The 18,985-nt window shown below is 46.5% G+C and overlaps 1 protein-coding gene across 1 annotated transcript in view; it reads left to right on the top strand.

Moving 5' to 3' along the window:
• RSU1 (Ras suppressor protein 1) overlaps positions 1-18,420 on the top strand; it is a 172,934-nt gene extending 154,514 nt beyond the window's left edge. The window contains exon 9 of the mRNA XM_069458719.1: positions 18,228-18,420. Coding sequence (XP_069314820.1) covers positions 18,228-18,330 — 103 coding nt within the window. The 3' untranslated portion in view covers positions 18,331-18,420. The remainder of the gene's footprint in view (positions 1-18,227) is intronic.
• Positions 18,421-18,985: the final 565 nt, after the last annotated feature.

Genomic DNA, 18,985 nt, shown 5'->3' with positions numbered 1-18,985 from the left:
TGATCACATTTTTTCCTTTAATCAGTCCGCATTCTCAAACTGACTTACAAAGGAAACTTTTTGTGATATGATAAATGAGTCTCACTTGCTGTTAATAAAACCACGTACATAGTATTTGGTGACCCGGATCTGGGTACATGTGTGGTCTTCTCATGGAACATCTTTGGGGGAAAACAGTGCTAGAGAAGGATGGGATATTTCAGGGGCTGAGGAAAATGGCCATTTGTCTCTCGTTTTAATGTTCAGTAGGGGCTTCAGATTCAATTTTACTTCTAAGTTTGGTTTACACCAGCATTTTTCAACTTCAGCGCTGTTGAGGCTTGGATGCTTGTTTGTTGTTGGAGGCTGTCCTGTGCATTGTAGGGTGTTAGCAGCATCCCTGGCCTCCGTCCCCTGGATGCCAGGAGCAAACCCACCCCTCCCCTCCCAGGTGTGACAACTGACAACCAGAAATGTCTCTAGACATTGCCAAATGCCCCCTGGCAGAGGCCAGAGTTATGTAGGTAAAAAACCACTGTGTTACACATAAGTCATTATGTTGCATTTAGTCTTACTTTTCTTGTTGGTCTTATGTTGTTACTTTGTTAAGTATGCATATTTAAAATACACTAGTTTTCGGGTCCATGTTTTAACATATGTGTTAATATGCCTGTAACTACCCTCCGCACAAAATGGAAGAGCCCAGGCCTCTCCTGAGACCCGCTCTGGCCACCGGCTGTCACTTCCCTCCCTCCTCATGTGTTTCTGGCTTATATGATATGATTACTTTAAAAAAAAAAATCTAATGAGAAATTACTTCATGTGTTTTCCACTATTAATATCAACAGAGGCCTTACATTTTAGGGAGATACTGCTTGCTTTAAATTCATTATTTCTTTTAACTTGCATGGAAGTCTGATGATGCTGGTTAATATTATTTACTCCTATTTATTTATTTATTTATTTTTTTGATGAGGAAAAACTGCAGCTCAGGTTAAATGACCTGCCCGAAGCCACACCGCTCAAGTTGCTATTCTGTTAAAGGAGAATATTAGAAACAATCTCTCCCAAAGCAGAGACACGTTCACGTAAATTATGAAATGTAGCATGGATTCATAGGTCACCTGTCGGGAACTACGGTTCTGATCGTGTGCTAATACTGATGCTGTAACTTTTGTTTAAAATAATAAACCTGTCGGCACACTCTGATTATTACTGGTTTAGGGTTTTCGGGTTTTTTTTTTAAGTGCCTTGGATGCAAACTTGAAAGAAATATACCAAAATACTAGTAGAAGTTATGTTGAAAGAGGGTACTTCTGGCAGTTTCGGCCCTCTCTGAATTTCTGTATGAGTTGTAGTATGTTTCTATTTGTTTGAAAAATGAAATTTATAAGTTAAAAAAGGAGATATATTTAACATTACTGCCAACATTGCTTTTCGTCTGTAATTCTAGCTAAGAGGTGTCCATATTCTGCACATGTACAAATGTGCACGTATCTATTCATCTGGGCTCGGCAGTCTTCCGGAGTTAACTTGCTGTACCTTTGGGCAGAGGGCTGTCCTGCCACCTCTTGTTCAAGGAGACACATAGGACACTTCTTTCGAGGACCCAGCCAACATACTGATGGAAAGCAGAGTAGTTGATCTGCTCACTCTGTTTTGTTTTGTTGTGTTGTTTTGTTTTGTTCCGTTTTAATACAACTCTGGGATGAGATGAAGCTTTACCTCTCCCAAGAGAAAGGGCCACGAACCTGACTTGTGCTTAGATTGGTTCACTCTGAGTCACAGCAGTTGTTTGTGTCGCCGTCACAGGGGGGACTCGCAGTGAACCACAACACTATCAGCTCTTTCACCTGGACAAGACGGTGGGGAAGCAGGGTAGACTCTCTCACGTCCTGCCAGGTAGACACTTGCTGCCGGCAGAAGGCATAGAACATTTTGTAAACCACGTGAATATTCTCAGGTGATACTATTTTTACTTAAACATCCTTCCATCTGTGTCTTTCCATTCATTTTTCATTCCTTCGTACTTTATAATAGATGTATTTTGAGCTAGAGTATTTCGGTAATCATTGTGTGAACACTGTGCTCAAGAGAGATCGTTTTCACCAAGGTACTAAGTACCTGACATTCGATCCTCATACCCAGTGTATTAGGTAGCAGGTTGGATGCCCATTGTACAGATGAGTAAAATGAGGCTCAGACAGGTTAACGATTGCTGCCTCTGGGGTTCTGTATGGTGATACATTCCTCAGTGATTCCCCTTGAGTTTGGGGTAAGTGCATTGCACCATCTAAGGGAGCTTTCTTTTCAGCTTCTGGTGTGTATCAGTTCTTGTCAAAAACTAGCTGTTTCTTGATTTAACATCTGCCAAAATTTTCAGATTCATTTTGCTTGTTTAATATTTTTGTGTGTTATACTGAATTTGAAATTGACATATTGGTGAATTACCTTCTGGGCACGATTCTTTCCCATAAGTCCAGAGGAGCTTGGTTTACCTACTTTGTACTTCTTGTTCCTCATCTCCACATTACCATTTTCCCTTGCCCATGTTTTGATCTCTTTTTTTCTGGTGTTGATTCTGTGCCCACCATCCCTGCAAGGACCCTGACTCTAGCCCAGTAATTTTTCCTTGAAACCCCAAATTCCCAAGGAACACAGCCTGGTGTGAGATCGTTCCATGTATTCTTAAAATACACGTGATCGTCACATCCATCAATAGATAATCGTTTGCACCCACCAAAAGCACTGTGTCACGTCTGGGGAAAGATTTAATGTCGGTTTTAAAGAGCTGTAGACGTTTTAATAAAAGTTTCTTCTCAGTTTTTCTCTGATGTGTATCAAGAGGAAAGTATAGTAACAGAGAATATAGCATTACTGCAGCCTGTCTGTCTGAATACATTTCAGTTCATTGAGCTAGATTTCCCTGAAAAGGGAGCCTTCCCAGCCAAGTCAGCCCTAAAAACAACCCCGGGGGCAAGCTAAGATCTGTGGTCCACTGGAGGTGTCATTTTCTTACCGTTAATGTCTTATTCTCTGGCATGGACAAACAGGATCAAAGCTAATAGTCTAGTGAAAACTGTCGACACCCAGTGTCAGGGGGATGTGCCGAGCCCCATGCCCAGTTAGAGTGGTAGAGCCCACTGGCCAAAGGTGGGTGTGGGTGTGAACACATGCTTGGTGTGAACACACGGGGTCCCCAAGCCTTTGTGCTGGTCAGTGACCACTAAGGCGTGGCGGTGAGGTGGTCTCTCTGGGGGACTCACAGCCTACTTAGAAGCAGTTCCAGGAGCAGGAAGCACAGAGACATATGGAAATTCCACTCTCATGCTTAATATACAACAGGCAAAATGAATTTTTCATATTGGCTTTTTTAAAAAATGGAAGGGTTCCAGCTTTGCCTCGCTGGTGAGCCTTTTGGAGTTGGTGTCCTTTAAAGCAGCCAGAGGGGGAATAGCTGTAATGTAAGCAGAGTGGTGTTTGCAAGTGAGAGCTGTAGGAGAGGCGACGATGATTTTGGAAACATTATTCCGGGTGTTGAATTGAACAAAGAGTTATTACTGAAGGAAAAAAAAAAAAAAAATACCCAGAAACACATTGTTAATACTCTCTCGGATTTGGGCCTGGAGAACCATCCTGTGAATTGAGTGGAAGATAAATAGAGAGGAAAAAAATAGCAAATTAAGGGGACAAATAACCAGGGCGAAGGGGCGGGGAGAAGGTTGCCCACTGGGATCAGGAGAGGGAACATATAACCAGCGTCTGATGCATTTCCTTAAGAATCCGTGTGTTTGCAAATTGCTCTATTGCATCTTAGCAGAATCTAATCTGAGTAACGAAGAGCTGACGAGCGAACACGGTTGGACGAATTCCCTCAGTCCTCCTGAAATATAACAGAGCAAGGAACAGTGTAATGAAAAATAACAGAGAGAGGAGCTAGGGGCTTAACTTATGATCAGTGTTCATTACAACAAATGACATTTCCACTGCAGAGTTACCATAAAGATTATTGACTCTTACGTAATGTGGTTCCCAGCTGAATAGACTGGAGAACAGCGTAGCCCGTGCATGGGAGAATTGCAGCAAGAGGAGGACTGAAGATGTGATCTGTACCCCCATTCACGTTTTCAGTTAGTCCTGGTGAGCTGCGCGTTCAGGACCCTGGACAGAGCCAAAGAGCCTTGTCCAGGAATTCTTGCCACGACCACCTCTGGCATGGACTACCATGGTTGTGTGTTACACTCAGTGAAGACCAAGCTCAGAAAGTGACTAAACTTGTTGGGAGTTTTATTTCCAAGGCCCCCTCCTTATGTTCTCTGCCACTTGCTATTTTTCTCAAGCATACATATTACAGCATTTTTTAAAAAATATCTCTTTGGAAAGGAAGCTGTGTTTTGTGGAAAACTTTGGGCACACAACCATAAGGCATTTTGCAACTCTGTGGTTTCAACCAGCTTTAGAATGGACAAGCCCAGTTCTGAGCACGGTGCATAATTGCCTTGGTGTGTCGAGCACCTGTTTGGTACCTGCTGAGCACTCTGTTATTCCGTCCTCGCAACACCCCTGTGAGTTATGTACTATTATTATCAGTCCTATTTTGCAGATGAGAAAGCATTCTCAGAGAGGTTAGGTAACTTGTCCAAGGGTACCCAGCTGCCAGGAATTACTAATGAGTTTCAAAATCATTTCTAACAGTCTGCTGTACATTGTAACTTCCACACAGGTGTTGAACATAAACGGAGATTCATTCATATTCATTTTCTTCTCTCTCTCTCGTTCTCCCCCTCCCTTTCTTTCTCAAAGCAGGCTGGGTATCAAGGCTGTCTAGAATGTTTGCTTTCAGCCCATATTCACGAGTCATACCAGCCTTGCTTGTTGTGTATTTTAGAAGTCAACTCTATAAAAGTGCCCCCCACTTAAGAGGGCTCACTGTCAATATTAGCCAGAGGTGCAGATGGCAGCCCTCGGTGACATGGGAGATACAAACAGAACAAGGCCACACAAAGAGGCCATTGGTGAGGGACTGCCTTATTGCAGAGAAAGAAGCAAAGTGGCATTTGGAAGCACATCAGCAGTTGTCAAAAGAATGAGGAAGAAATCTATGGGCACTCAATGGTAGAGCCTTGGGGTCTCACCCTTCCTTTAGTTTTCAATTGCATATTTCTGAATTGTATGGGGGAAAAATAACACATAATGAGAAATTTAAAAATACTCTTAGCCCTGATACAACCAGCAGATTTAATATTCGCCCCCTCTCTTCTAAGCTCCTCCGTCTCTCCTTTATGGAAGCCTCATCATCGTGTCCCATCCTGTGGCCTCCTGCAGCCTGTTCTGGAGACCTCCCTGCAGCCCACCCTCCCTGGCGTCCAGCCCAGAGGTCAGAGCCAGACAGGACAGAGGAGCGTGGAGTGCCAGAGGCTAGATTCGGCCCTGGCCACTTGAGAAGGCGCACAGCCGGGTGAGGAAGTCCGGGCTGCCTGGGAGATGGCAGATTCGCGAATACACCTGGCTTGTAGCTGCTGCTTCTCGAACCCCCTTGTCAGGGCCTCGTAGATAACGCACTTTGGCCAGCTGTGCTCTCAGGATGTTGGTTCTTGAAGTTGTGTTTATGTTTTCTTGCTTTGGGGGAAGAGAGGGACTGGGCACACTTTTCTCCAACCAAGTAGTGTTCGTGGGCTTTAGGAGTTATTTGTTTTGGCCTAAAGACCTTTCCAAGCTTTTGACTGTTGCAAATAATTAAGGATATTGGGGAAACATCTACATAAATGGGAATATACAAGTGGAGGTGTATATGTGTGTGTGTGTGTGTATACACACATATATATGCACACATACATATACCCATAAGTGCATATATATTCCTACTTACGTAGAAGTTTCCCAGACAGATAGACAGACAGACAGACTTCCTTTTTTGAAAGCATTAAAAGTAACCACGTGGTCAAGATGCCTGGAAAAAGGGTCCATCAGTCTTTAAAATGCCTTTCATCCAAGTACAAGAAGACGGCTCCACTCTGATTGTCCGTATCTGGTGTGTAGCACCATAGCCACTAACTGCATGTGGCTCTTGAGCTCTTGACTTGCAACTTGTCTGATTGAGATGTGCTGTAACTATAAAACCACCCAGCACAGTTCAAAGACATGATATAAAAAAAATCACACTTATATAAATCTGCTGAATTATTTATCATTAGATTAAAGATAACATAGATCATTCATCATTTTTAAACTGATGACATGTTGAAATGATAACATTTTGGATATATTGGGTTGAACAAAATATGTGCTTTTTACTTTTTTAATATGGCCACGAGAAAATGTAAAGTTACGTTTGTGGCTCGAATTATATTTTGGATAGTGCTGTTCTATGGAGATACGTGAAATATGGAATGTGTCTCTGCAAATTGGAAGTACTAATACGTGTTTAAAAACAAGACTTTAAAAATAGCCCAGGAGGAGGAAAAATTAACTCAGTCTAGGTATTCAATGCAGCGAATACTACCAAATAAGATGGGGTTCGTTTTACCTTTGGGGGGAAAATGTGTTGGACCAAAATCCTCATGGGTGATAGTTACGCAGGAGAGAATATTTTTCTGTGAGGACATCGTCAGGGTAGTAGGAGTCGACTGTTACGGGACATGGGCTGTTGATACTTGAAAATAACCGCGGTGCGTGCGTTCCTTTGGGATCCTCCGACAGTGTCGTCACACTGGGCCCGGGAGGTGCTTCACAGACACCTGCTCCGCTGGCATCTCCGCCCCACACTTTAACTTCCACCTCGCTCTCACCAGCTGTATTTAGAATGCTCTAGCACCTTCCAGGGGTGTTTTGTGGGTGAGATTCTTAGATGAAACACTTGGGATTCTTGGATGAAAGGGGCTGTTGTGACAAGCTTTGGCTCTTTCCTCCTCGCCCACGGCCACAGTTTTGCTTGGAGCCCACGAGGCCTGTTGGGGGCATCGAACAGCTCAGGCTCTTGTGCAGAGACAGTCACATCCTCCTGGCGGTGCCTTCCAGGGTCCCCACCCAGATTCCTTGCTGATGCGTGGAATCCTCTCGTAGATCTTTTCTAACATCCAGCTTCAACCACAGACGTCTTAGTTTTTAACCTTTTTGCACTTGCAGACCATAAATTCCTCTGCCTCTCTTAAAAAATCTCATTTAAAAAAATCTTAGGAGGAAATGTACAACAACTATTAAATCTGCTGAATCTACCCAGGGAGCTACAAGTATAATATTTTTTACATGTTAAACCCTTTTTTTTTCAGGATTTTTTTTTCCCCATAAAATTCAGAAATACGAGTTTTATGGGAAGAAAATAAAAAAAGGATAGAATTCAAAGACTCATCTCCCATCGAGCTCTCCTAGATGTCTTCTCTGGTCTCCCTTTGGCAGTTGTTGACTTGTTCCCAAATACAACTTTGTTTCTTTCCACACTCCAGCATGTTCCCTCGCCCACGAAACGGGGCCCCTCCCCTGCCACCAACCTCTCTGTCACCGGCCAGGAGTTCTAAGATTGGCATCTGGTTGCAGGAAAAGCACAGATCAACTTGATATGCCGTGTTGCAGGGATGGTGTTTGCCACTTTTCAGAGAGAGCACAGCTTATGTGGAGGAATTCGGCCTTGCCAGGGAAATGGCAAACAGTGCCAGGTACGGTTTACCTGGGCTCTGCTTGCTGAAGTCCACCTGGTGAGAACCTTGTGGCTAATGCACCACGTGGGTAGCAGGTAGCTGGGGACTTCCTAATCTTGATTCCTGGTGGTGGTTTTTTTTTTTTTTTTTTTTTAATGTGTTTGCTGCATTTGTAAGTGGAACATGATTCACGTCACAGAACATCCATGGGTGATGGAGCAGGGGAAGGTGATACCTGTCTAAAATCCCAGGCATGGCGCTCTGCTCTAACCAGGGCACAGAATGAACCTTAGGGTTGCAAGCCCTGTGAAGTTTCATTGCACATGATTTGGTGCAGGGTTGAATGAGTCACTATAAGAAAAATGCTACACGGGGTTTAGATGTAAAGTGTGTAAGTTCCATCCGTGCAGGTGCCCAGCTCTGACCAGGTGGAAGCCGTGGCCTGGAGTGCTCTGTTTCCATGGGCTCTGGGTCTCGGTGCAGCCTCACAGAGCACCCACTCAGCGCGTGATACCTGTCATCGTCCATGTGAGGTGGGGAGTGGCAGTGGGCATGTTAGATAGCTACCACCGCTATTTAAATCCAAGCACCCCACTTTCTGTTTGGGAAAACACAGATCATCCAACTTATGGGTTATTTCCAAAGCCTTTCTCGGTCCCAATGCAGTGAGCTTTGCCCTAAACCCTGAGACTTACAGGATAGGCCTGTGCTTACATCTGATGGCAGGTCCAGCTTTCCAATGACATGGCTGCGTGTCACCTGCCATGGCCAAATCAGGTCACCTGGGCTGAGAGAAACTGAGAGGGAGGGACATTTTCATCCTTTGTGCCTCCTTAGCCACAAAGAGGAGGAGGAGGAGGAATAGCAGTAAGAGTAGTAGTAATAATAGTAAAGTGGTGTTAGTGATACCTCTGTGTGTGCTTTTACCATTTGTCTTTACCTTAAAAACAAAAGAAAGAGAAAAAGCAAAGGCTTCTCCTTTTGGTCACTAATACTCCTAGTTATGGGACACCATGTCTGTGTGTGTGTGTAATACCGTCTACATCTACAGCTGCAGGACACGCGTGTGCCCCCTGTGGTTTCATTCATGGGATATTTAAGGCTTAAAGGAAGTGCCATAGAAGCTCCCTGTGTCTCATGCTGACACGCAGCGTGCACGGCTCGTGCTCTGCTGCCGCGATGACTAGTTTCACAGCTTCGGGGCTCCTGAGCAACCCCGAGCTATTCGTGAAGACACCAAGGGTGGCCAGAAAGACTCTCATCCTTCCGTGATAACAAAAGTTCATTCTCATTTTTTTAATTTGTTTTTCAAGAAGAAAAAGGGGAAAACACCCACTGCTTTTATAATGTTCATTTTAACTGAATTTTCTTTTATTAGCAGCTATCTTTCAACTAGTTCGTATTAGCACCACAGATGATTAGTATTCGGTAAAAGCCTCCCGTACCTTAAAGGGTACAGTCACAGTCACTGGGAAAGAGAGTCTCTGCAAGGGGACAACGGCCTGGCTCCAGGAGGCCTCAGGAAGTGGCACTATGGAGCATTCACCCTGTGCCCGTCTTGCCTTCAGCCTTTCGGCCTTACAAACCCTGCAGCAAGCAGAGGAAAACACCTACGAAACTGATTCAGGAACCAGGGCTCCATGACAGAGGACACGAGCCCCCAGAGACGAGAACGCTTGCCGGGGGCTGCAGATCACATACTCTCTTGTTAAACCGCCCTAAATGGAAGCTGATGGACAGTCACCTGATGAGCATGGAATTGAGGACGTCAGGAAATATTCCTTGGCTCAGATATTCATTCAGTCTGTCAATCAGTCCATATTTATTGAGTGACTGTTGTGTACCAGGCATCGGGCACTGGAGGAACAAAAATGATTGAGACATAGCGCCTGTCTCGGAGGCAACGATGATCCACTTGGGATCCACACAGTCAGATACTTTCAATGCATCCTGGTTAAATGCAGGGATAGGCACTTTCATTCAGTCAATCAACAAACATTTATAGGGTGTCTGTGGCGTACCAGGCACAGGGGACTCTGAATAAGACAGACAAGGTTCCAACCTTCTAGGAACGAATCTGCTATCAGGGGAGACAGGAAACCAATAGTAATCGAATACACAAAATAACCATATTGTGACAAATGATGTGATGGGGACACGAATAGTCAACGATAAATAGTGTGGCCTTTAAAGAAGGCCAGAGTGACGCTGTCTTAGGATTCAGCATTCCTTTTATTTCAGGGAACGCAAAGCCTAAAAGGGAGGGGGTGTGATTTGACAATTTGCTACTCTCCAGCGATGCTGTGGGCTTCGGGCCTGGGAGCCCAGTCGCTGTCACTGGGCCCTTCTCTCTCCATCTTTCGGTTCTTGCTGTGTATGTAAGCTGTCTGTGCCTCTGTTTCCTCACCTGTAAAATGGGGATTGCAATAACACCTGTCTGTGGGAGACCTCGAGAAGAACATCCCAGGCAGAGAGAGAAGCAAGGACAAACGTCAGACGTGGGCAGGCGCCGGGGATGGGGAGCGTGGAGGATCCGCTTGCTGGGCCGTGCAGGTGTGCAGGGTGGATACTGCCGGATTCGCTGTCTGTGCTGCCTTGTAGAGACACGGTCCTGCCAGGGCGTCCGCAGGACTCAGCTTGCTGGGCCCCGGTGGCTTTCCCTGGAGGGTGCTTAGCGCCCACTGCCTGCATTTACCCTTCTGTTTCCTGTCTTGACCATGCCCTTCCGGTGGGTGGCTTCCCTCTTCAGCTTAGTTAATACCCTTGGTCTGGTTAAGGCCGAGTCTCGCTGTTCTGGGAGATGTGCTGGTGTTATTTTGGGTGACTTTTAATGTTTCTGCTTTGATCCATTTTGTGTTGGTTTTTATCATTTAACACGCAGAGGGCGAGCTTACTTCCCTTAAGTTCAAGTGTTTGACGGGGGGGGGGGGGGGGGGGGGGGGCTCTCTCTCGCCCCGACGGTCCTGATCTCTTCAGCCAGTTCTGTATGGGCAAGGTTTGAAATTTAAAGTGCGTTATGTGATATGAACTAAAGTGAGAATTTGTGATTCTACAATATTAACATCCAGCTATCCATGTTAAGAGGCCTCTTAGATAATTACTAGTTAGCTTTTGAGAGCTAGATTCAAGTTATTGGATTTTCACACTAGTGTTTTTGAAGAATAATTTTTGAAAGGGGTAAATTGCCCGTGTAAAAGAATTCCTCTCTTCCTTTCTTAGTTTAGAATATCCACGTGTATATTGTAAACACATACAGGTATATACAGTTGGGTGTCTCTTTTTAATCATTACAAATGCCAGGTACTAAATTCTTTCTCTTCATAAAACATATTCACCCCAGGTATGAAGTCTGTCGGGGAAGTAGCTTGTTTGGGAAACTTAACCAGTGCCCTTGGACCAATTTCCTTTGCCTTTGAGTTTATTCTGGAAATTGCAACCTTTAGCACTTCGCCGTTTAATTTAAAAGGATTACCTATTTTCTTAAATGCTTAAGCAAGGAAGCAAGTTGCAGGTATTGATTTTTCTCTGCATATATTCCGTGAAAGCTCGGTCCCCAGGGAACATACCTCCTGAACTGCATGCTTGCCGGTGACAGCTTGGACCTCTGATACATAACCAAAGACCTTGCCTAATATCCTTGCAACCGCTCGGGGAATTTTTATTAAGTGAAAGCATCATTAGAGTAGACAGGATGATGAAGTTTAATGAGCATCTTTTGTGCATGATACTGTTAGTTTCGCTGTGCTAGAATGCGCATTTCTCCCCTCCAACGGGGCAGATAGTGTCCAGTTTGTATGGGGTGATTTTAAATCTGCCTCATATTTTATATTATGTTCGTATGTAGCTTGATATCTGTCTTAGGCCAACTACACATTCCTTTTGGATATTTACATAGGTTCCTTTTGCACGTGCGTGTTTATTTTTTCTTTTTTCCCCACCGTGTGTTGGGCACAGAAAGCAGTGAGGGTTATAACAGAGAAGAATGTGACAGATACTTACTGCCGTCAATGAATTGCATGGAACCATCTCTTGGAGGTTTGATCTAAAAAAAAAAAAAAAAAAAAAAAAAAAAAAAAAAATCATTGCATTTTGAATTAATGAGACTTCTCATAGGAATAGGGTTAACTGTTCGTTTTTTTCCTTTAAGACTCAGCAACTTATGTGCTAAGGCTCTGTCACCAGCCCCTCATAGCTGCTAGATAGGATGAATAAAGATATGGCAAGTAGCTTATTAATAATCTAGGCTTCACACTTTGTCCACAGATTTATTTGCGGAGATTTTAAATTTAGCCTCCTGCCAGAAAATTACAGATTATAAGCAAAATTATTTCTTTCCATTATTTTCACTGACCGTCTCCTTAGATTTTAAAATTGGTTCTTTTCTTGGTCTGTCTAAGAACTTTCCATGGAAACACCCACAACAACAGTAGGGATGCATATGACATGAGCAAATGACTTAAGAACAGCATATTGTACCTCTCATCTACCTGGCAATCTGAAACACAATATTTACATAGCACACAATGTGTTTCTCGCAGTGCCTTGAGTGTATAGACTACAAAGGAAGATAAGTCTGCGGTCCCTGTGCAGATATTCCCAAATTCCAGTTAAGATGGCAAAGGTTCTGGAAAGGCATAGGACTCTGAGGTCACTCAGCTCTTAGGTGGCAGAACTCACACTCGTCCTGTCTTTTCTCCACTCCACACTGCCCACCTCAAGCCTGGTCTTAGGTCACACGTGCCTGTTAGCGCACGGAGAGAGGTGAGCTTGGGCGAGTTAGGCCTCCAGTGCCATGTGCTGTAGCTGCTCTGTGTCCGAGCCCAGGCTGGGTCCCCGATCCAGGGGACATTGGGTGCAGTTTTCCGTGCATACACCAGGGAGACATTGTTTGGGCCGCCATGTGCAAGACACACTGGAGGAAGGGAGGTACTAGCATCAGGGAAGCCAAGAAGGGAACCCTTATAATAATCTAACGGCTGTGTGACGTGGGCCTGTGTTTTAGGGTACAGAAAAAAAGAATGAATAAAGCGGAGAGGATGTGGAAATAAAAATAAACCAAGCACCATAAAGCAGCTGATTAACCCATCGAGTTAGGAACCCTTGAGAAGCTGATGAAAGCTGTGGTCCTTTTCTGCTGAAACTTACACGTACAACTTTACTTAAGAGTTTCAGGTTCTTCCGTGGTCCCAGGCGAAGAATTTCGAATGTAGGGAAAACTGCTACCATATTTGATTCATATGTCGACTGGACAAAGAGGCAGATGTCAAAGTGACTTCAATACTTGATCCTAATGGTCTGGAGATGTGGAGGGATGGGCCTGGGAGAAGTGGGGTGCTTTGTGGGGTGGTTTGGTAGCTGAGTGTCCAACTGGGCCGAAGGGGGTGGTGACTTGGAGAGCTGCCGCTCTGAGATAATCATTAAAGCTATAAAATTCGATGATCTTTCTAAGGAAGAGGATACAAAGAGATGTCCGGAGAGAGAACCAGAGCCAGGATCGTGCCCTATAGCCCCATTAGCCAAGGCAGGAAATTTTCAAGAAGGAATGGAATGGCCCCAGGGTGGGAGGGGCGGGGGAAGGGTCTTCATTAATGCAGCCACAAAGGGGTGTGAGATCCTTGGATCCAACTGAAATGATAAGACTCGAGCATTTTTGCAAAACTGAAGATGCCCGTATTAAATAAAACTCACCTGTCAGTAATAGAAAATCATGCATCTCTTAATAAAAATATGTGTTGCAAAATTTATTCAGAGTCTGGTGGGCTGGAATTTTTTGGCCGTACAATCTTAGCTGTCAACAGGGAGTAGTGGTCAGTTGCATGGGGCTTAAATTAACCAGTCTGCAGGGTGCTTTAACAACATGCCTCCGAAGTCACCAGCTTGGTGACCCGGGCAGGCCGCAGAATCGTTTCTTAATGATTCCTCCAGAGATGGTCTTTGGCAGGGCCACCACGGGCAGGGCCCACTCCCATTTCCACCTTTGGACTCCACGGATGAGCTAGAGAGCCCCGAGGAGCACAGGCAGGCCGGTGTGCTCACCTCCCGCAGCTGAGAGCATCCCAGGCATCTCGTCTTTGAAACTGTCTTCGGTGACAGAAGCCTGTTCATCACACTCCCGAGAGTAATTGATCCTCTCATGTCACTTGGGAGGGCTCTTCGTTGGTTTTTTTCCCCACTCTTTAATCATCTCCCAATTATCACCTACAAACCAGATTTCAGTGGAGAGAATGACTCTGTGCCGAAGTGTCACCTCCACTTTCTGGACTGAGCGTTCTGCCCACTGGCTGCTGCAGCCCCAGGGGTGACCTTGAACCAGGCTGCCTTTATCACACTCTCGAGCTGGCGTAGGCAGGCAGCAGTGCCCACTGAGACCCTCCCCAAGAGGGGAGCTGCCCCAAAGGCACAGGTGGCAGTGCGGGTTCCAGGCTGCACTCCGGGTGTGGTGGCAGCTTGCGAGGAGCAGAAGGAACTGGCCAGGTAGCCTGAGTCACAGCGCTTCGTGAGAGTTTAAAGGCAACGGCCACCATTCTGCAACACCTACTGTATACCCCCCAGACAGGAGTGTTTTCACGTCTCATTTAATCTCCACCCCAAGCCCTCCAGGGCGCTGGACATTTTCATCCTCACCTTGCAGATGGGGACATCAGACTGTGGCAAGTTATTGATGTTCCTAAGGCCACACATCATCCAGGGCCGAGCAGGGTGCAGAATGCAGAGGTGAGCGTGCAGCCCAGGGGCTGTTCTCCAGGAGTCCCCCCATGCAAGGCCAGACAGGTGCTCCTTCGCAGAGAGCTGTGGCAGCGATGGTGGCGCCAAGGGCATGTGCCACCTAAGAGGCAGCAGTAGCGCCAGGGCCTGGGGCAGGGATGGTTGGGTTTCCCCAGGTGCAGGAGGCGATGGGAAGGAACAGGCCACGCAGAAGAAGCTGTGTCCACCAAGGCCCCAAGGGAAAAGGTACGAGAGTCACAAGAGGAGGAAATTGGACATTGGGGAGGACAGAAGTCTTGACCAATCCTAGCGCTTCCGCATGTGGCCCTGCATGGTGTGATGTGCTCCCTGCTCTCAGGAACTGCAAGTAATAAAACATCTACTTGGTCGCCGTTATGCATGAAATCCAGGTACAAGCAAAACAAGGGCCACGAGCATTAGCTTCAGAGAACGGGGGTGGACAGAGATGATCTGGTTGACATTAGAGAGGCCACAGCTTGCACACCTGCTTTTGCTGCTTCTGTAGAAACCGCACCCATGTTTCCTTTGGGGCACCTTGCCTTTCCCGAAACTTCGTCCTACTTTTCACTGAGCAGCTATACCGAAACTGGACAGTTTTTCCTGCTGAAATTAAGCAGAATCCTCACCAGCAGGCTGCCCCGCCAGGCCTAGCGAGGTTCCCAGACTTGCTCTGTTAGTTCTCGGTTGCTGCTGTGACATGTTACCACCAACTTTGTAGCCAGAAGCAAAACAAATTTATTATCTTATAGTTCTAGAGGTCAGAAGTCTGAAATCAGTGTCAGTATGTTTGCATCTTTCTGGGTTTCCAGCTTCTAGAGGCCGCCTGTACTCCTCAGCTCACAGCCTCGGTCTTCTAAGACCCTTTGGATGACTTCGGGGCCATCAGATCATCCGGGATTATCTTCCCAGCTCAGAGTCCTTAACTGAATCACACCTGCTGAGTCCCCTGTGCAGTGTAAGGTACCAAATTCACAGGTTCCAGCGACCAGGATGTGGCCGTCTTGGGGGGCTGTCTTCCGCCTGCCCACCCTTCCTGACCAAATCGAGGCCCCCGTGGCCACTAACTGGTAGAGCCACCAGGTTTTGGAGCCCGAGATGCTTGTTGTCACTGCTCTGCCACAGCCTGGTCCCCACGTGGGAATGGCCGCTTAGTAAAACGCCGACTCTCATCTGCCCACGCAGCCGGAGGAGGGAAAGGATCGTGCAGCGGCCGGCGGCGGCCCCCGGCTCTGCCAGTGACTCACCGAGGAAGTGGGGCGATGCATTTAGGTCTGCCTCGGCTGCTTTCTTCAAAGAGGATTAAAACCTCTTTTCCAGGGGTGTTTGGGGATTTAGCATTGATAGAAAATAACCGTGTTACTCTTCAGAGGAAGAAGCCCTAAAGAAGTAAGGAAATCATGTAATTATCTTTATCTAATTGCTCGGACTGTGACCCCATGACAGTCCTATTTTTGAACACGCATTCGCTGGCCACTTCCAGTAGACTTGCCATGGTGCGGGGCTTGTGGAACTGCCACTGGCACCCCTGGAGGGTGACAGATCTAGAAACTGAGGCACGGAGAGGGAAGTAAAATTTGCTGATCGTTTGCCCAGAGTCAACAGCTAGTAAGTGTCAAAAGTAGGGTCTGAACATCAAGTTCAGGGCCACCGTCTCCCACCTGCCCTTTGTAGGGACTTGCTGTTTAGCCCCAGGAAGTCAAGCACACACAGTAGAATCTGAATCTCAAAAGGCAGTCATTGAAACACTGGAATGTTCCAGTTCCCTCTGGAAAAGGAGAGGTGCCCTGCTGAGTCTCAAGCAACTTCTGGGTCCCCTTCTAAGATAACTTCCCTGGGTGTCGCCCTCGGGGCCCAGCTGAACACCCACCCCTGTGAGGAGCCCCCCCTCCCCTCCTTGGCCCTTACCCTATTCGGGACATGACACAAGCGGACCCTGATCAATTCCTTTCGATTCCTACTTCTCTTCCCCCTCCTCTGACCTCCTGTGGTCGCCAAGACCCTTTCCTAGCATACGCCAGGTTTCCATGTGCATGGACTGTGGAGTCCTATCTCTGCAGATTTTTATAATCCTTAAAGTTCGATGTTGTCTATGAGTAAGAACGTGTATATATTTTTTTCCTTCGCGGGGATGAGGGGTTGGAAAATAGAGGGAAGAAATAAGAGGCTGTACGAGAGCTGTGTAACTGAACACACTGAGGCCGCAGGGGCCTGTGCGAAGGCCCAGAACAGGGTGAGACCTCAGCTTCCTGCAGGTGACAGGCGCTTGGAGACCAGAGGCCTCCGGGATTCGTCACTCTGCAGCATTAACCCCCTGAGTGTCCGTAAACTGCCATCCTAGGAGGAAGAGGAAGAGTGCAGGGGCTGTGAGGAACTAGTGTGTTTCAGAGTGCGTAGACAATGGATCCAAGTGGATGGATCCGCTTGGGCTCAGGGTTTCTTCTGCCTGTTTGGTGTATCTGGGAGAGCGGCCGGGAAGGAGGAACACAGGTTGGCCCCCCTTGGATAATACAGGGTGACGTCCCCATCCCAAGATCCTTAATTACACCTGCAGAGTCCCTTTTGCCATGTAAGATAACACAGTCACAGGTTCCGAGGATTAGGACGTGGATGTCACTGGGAATTGGGGCAGCCACAGAGGTTAGGTTGGACGCACTGAAGTGTCCTCTCTGGCCAAACCAGTGGCTCTTTACCTGGGATCCAGGCCCCCCAGGTATCCGCGGCCTCGTCTTCAGGGGGACCTGCAGAGTGTGGGAGACGGGGACTTCCTGGGAGCAGGTTCTCTTGGGGAAGGAGATGTTTGTCCTGTTGCTCCAGGAAAGGCACCGCCAGGTGGGCAGGAGGAAGGGGCCTCTCTCTCCATTCCGTGAGCAAAAGCTCCTCAAAACTGATTCCTATAGAAGTCGAAGCCAGTTTGCAGACTCTGGTGTTACGTGTCGGGACATAGGACAAGAGGGGCTCTCGCTGGACAGCTAAATTGTGCCACACTGTGCGTGGCCACCAGTTGCCAGCATCAAGACAGGATGTCAGTTCCTACGGTGGACATTAGAACCTGGGCCACCTCGTACAGGGCGGTCACGCTGTGTCGTGCTCTTGCAGTTGGCTCAAGGCAACAGCAGACAGCAGAGTCGGGTGGTGGCTGTCACTGGAGGAGCTGAGACCGCCCCCAGGGCTCTCTTGGAGACACAGTTATCTCCATAAGAGGAGTTAAGGATGAGCTTTATTTATTTTAGGGTGGCTTTTAATTTCGTTTAATCAGAATTACCCATAAATTATCGATTAATTACCTCCTGCTGTTCCGTTAAATCCTCTCAGCCGTGGAGCCAGCTTGGCTGTGCCGTGACTGCCAGCCGCCGTGATTGGAGGGCACTTTGTCACCGTTTAATCAGCGGTACTTATTAACGTGGCATTGATGTGTGGCCGCCCTCCCCGCGCTATCCATCACGCGTGTGCAGCCAGCGCCGTCGCGGGCGCCATTGCTCTTCGTCACATTAGTCGGCCCCCAGGCTTTCCGGCCAGGCGTGTGCTCGCTTCCCACTAAGTGGACACTGTCTCTTCGATCAACCCAATTTTTTGTCATTGCCGACTTGGACACTCGCCACCTTTTGGACTTCAGTCCGGAATGGCTGGACTGAGCGTCACCGGTCCTCCCAGTGGGTGTGAAAACCCAGGAAACCACCATGACCGGATGGCGCGGCACGGTGCGCATGCGCAGGAGGATTTTGGCGTCTCAGACACAGCGTATGACCCGGAGAAAACGGAAGTGATCTTTTGGTGTCCCCTGGCTTACTGTCTATTTCTGGAGATAAATCTGTTGTTGAAAGCTCTACCAGTAGAAGACTATATTGTATTAGTAAAACAGATCTCATGGTTTCTTCTCTCTCTTTTCAGCCTCTATGGCAGACACATGCAGGCAAACCCAGAACCTCCAAAGAAGAACAATGACAAATCCAAAAAGATCAGCCGGAAACCCCTGACAGCCAAGAACAAATAAGGAGGTGGCATCAGTTGGACTTCCGGCCTCTCCTGTCACCAACGCTGTCCTCTCTTGCTCTGTCTCTCACAGAAACACAATAGTGTGGCCTTTCTTGAAAAAAGAAAGGCCTTTTCACTCTGTCCTTCTAGTGCTTTCCACCTTGCCTTTTAGATTCTTTTTGGTAGGTGGTAGATTGTTATAAGGTCTTAAAAACCTTTTCCATTTGTTTCTTTAAAATTGCCCAAGGCAGGGAACAAAGCTCTTATTCAACTGCAAATTCCATAGTAGGCACAGGTTTCTGTTCCTTGAATAGACATCACCAGGCTGCTTATTATCAAAAGAATAATTAAAATCATGTAACCATTTAAATGTCACAGTTAACACTTTTCACTCTTTCTGTTTATTCACATTATTTTGCTTTATTAAAAGCCTCCTTTCACCACCGAGATATTATGTTAATTTAACTTACAAGTGATTTTAATAAAATCTTAAATTTGTATCACATGTTGCTGCTTGACTGGAACAAGGGGTGGACATATTTTCGTTGACTTTTTTTTTCCCCCAAAATTTCTTATCCAGTTTTATTGGTTATAGATGATAAACTCCAAAACTTTTCATGAAAGAAATGCAAAATTAAATCAGAGTTCGTTTCTTCTCACATTAATTTGTCAGG

The sequence above is a fragment of the Eulemur rufifrons genome, chromosome 25 (assembly GCF_041146395.1).
Source record: "Eulemur rufifrons isolate Redbay chromosome 25, OSU_ERuf_1, whole genome shotgun sequence".
Lineage (NCBI taxonomy): Eukaryota > Metazoa > Chordata > Mammalia > Primates > Lemuridae > Eulemur > Eulemur rufifrons.
Note: the sequence above shows the minus strand (reverse complement) of the source record. Positions and strands in the feature narration are given on the sequence as shown.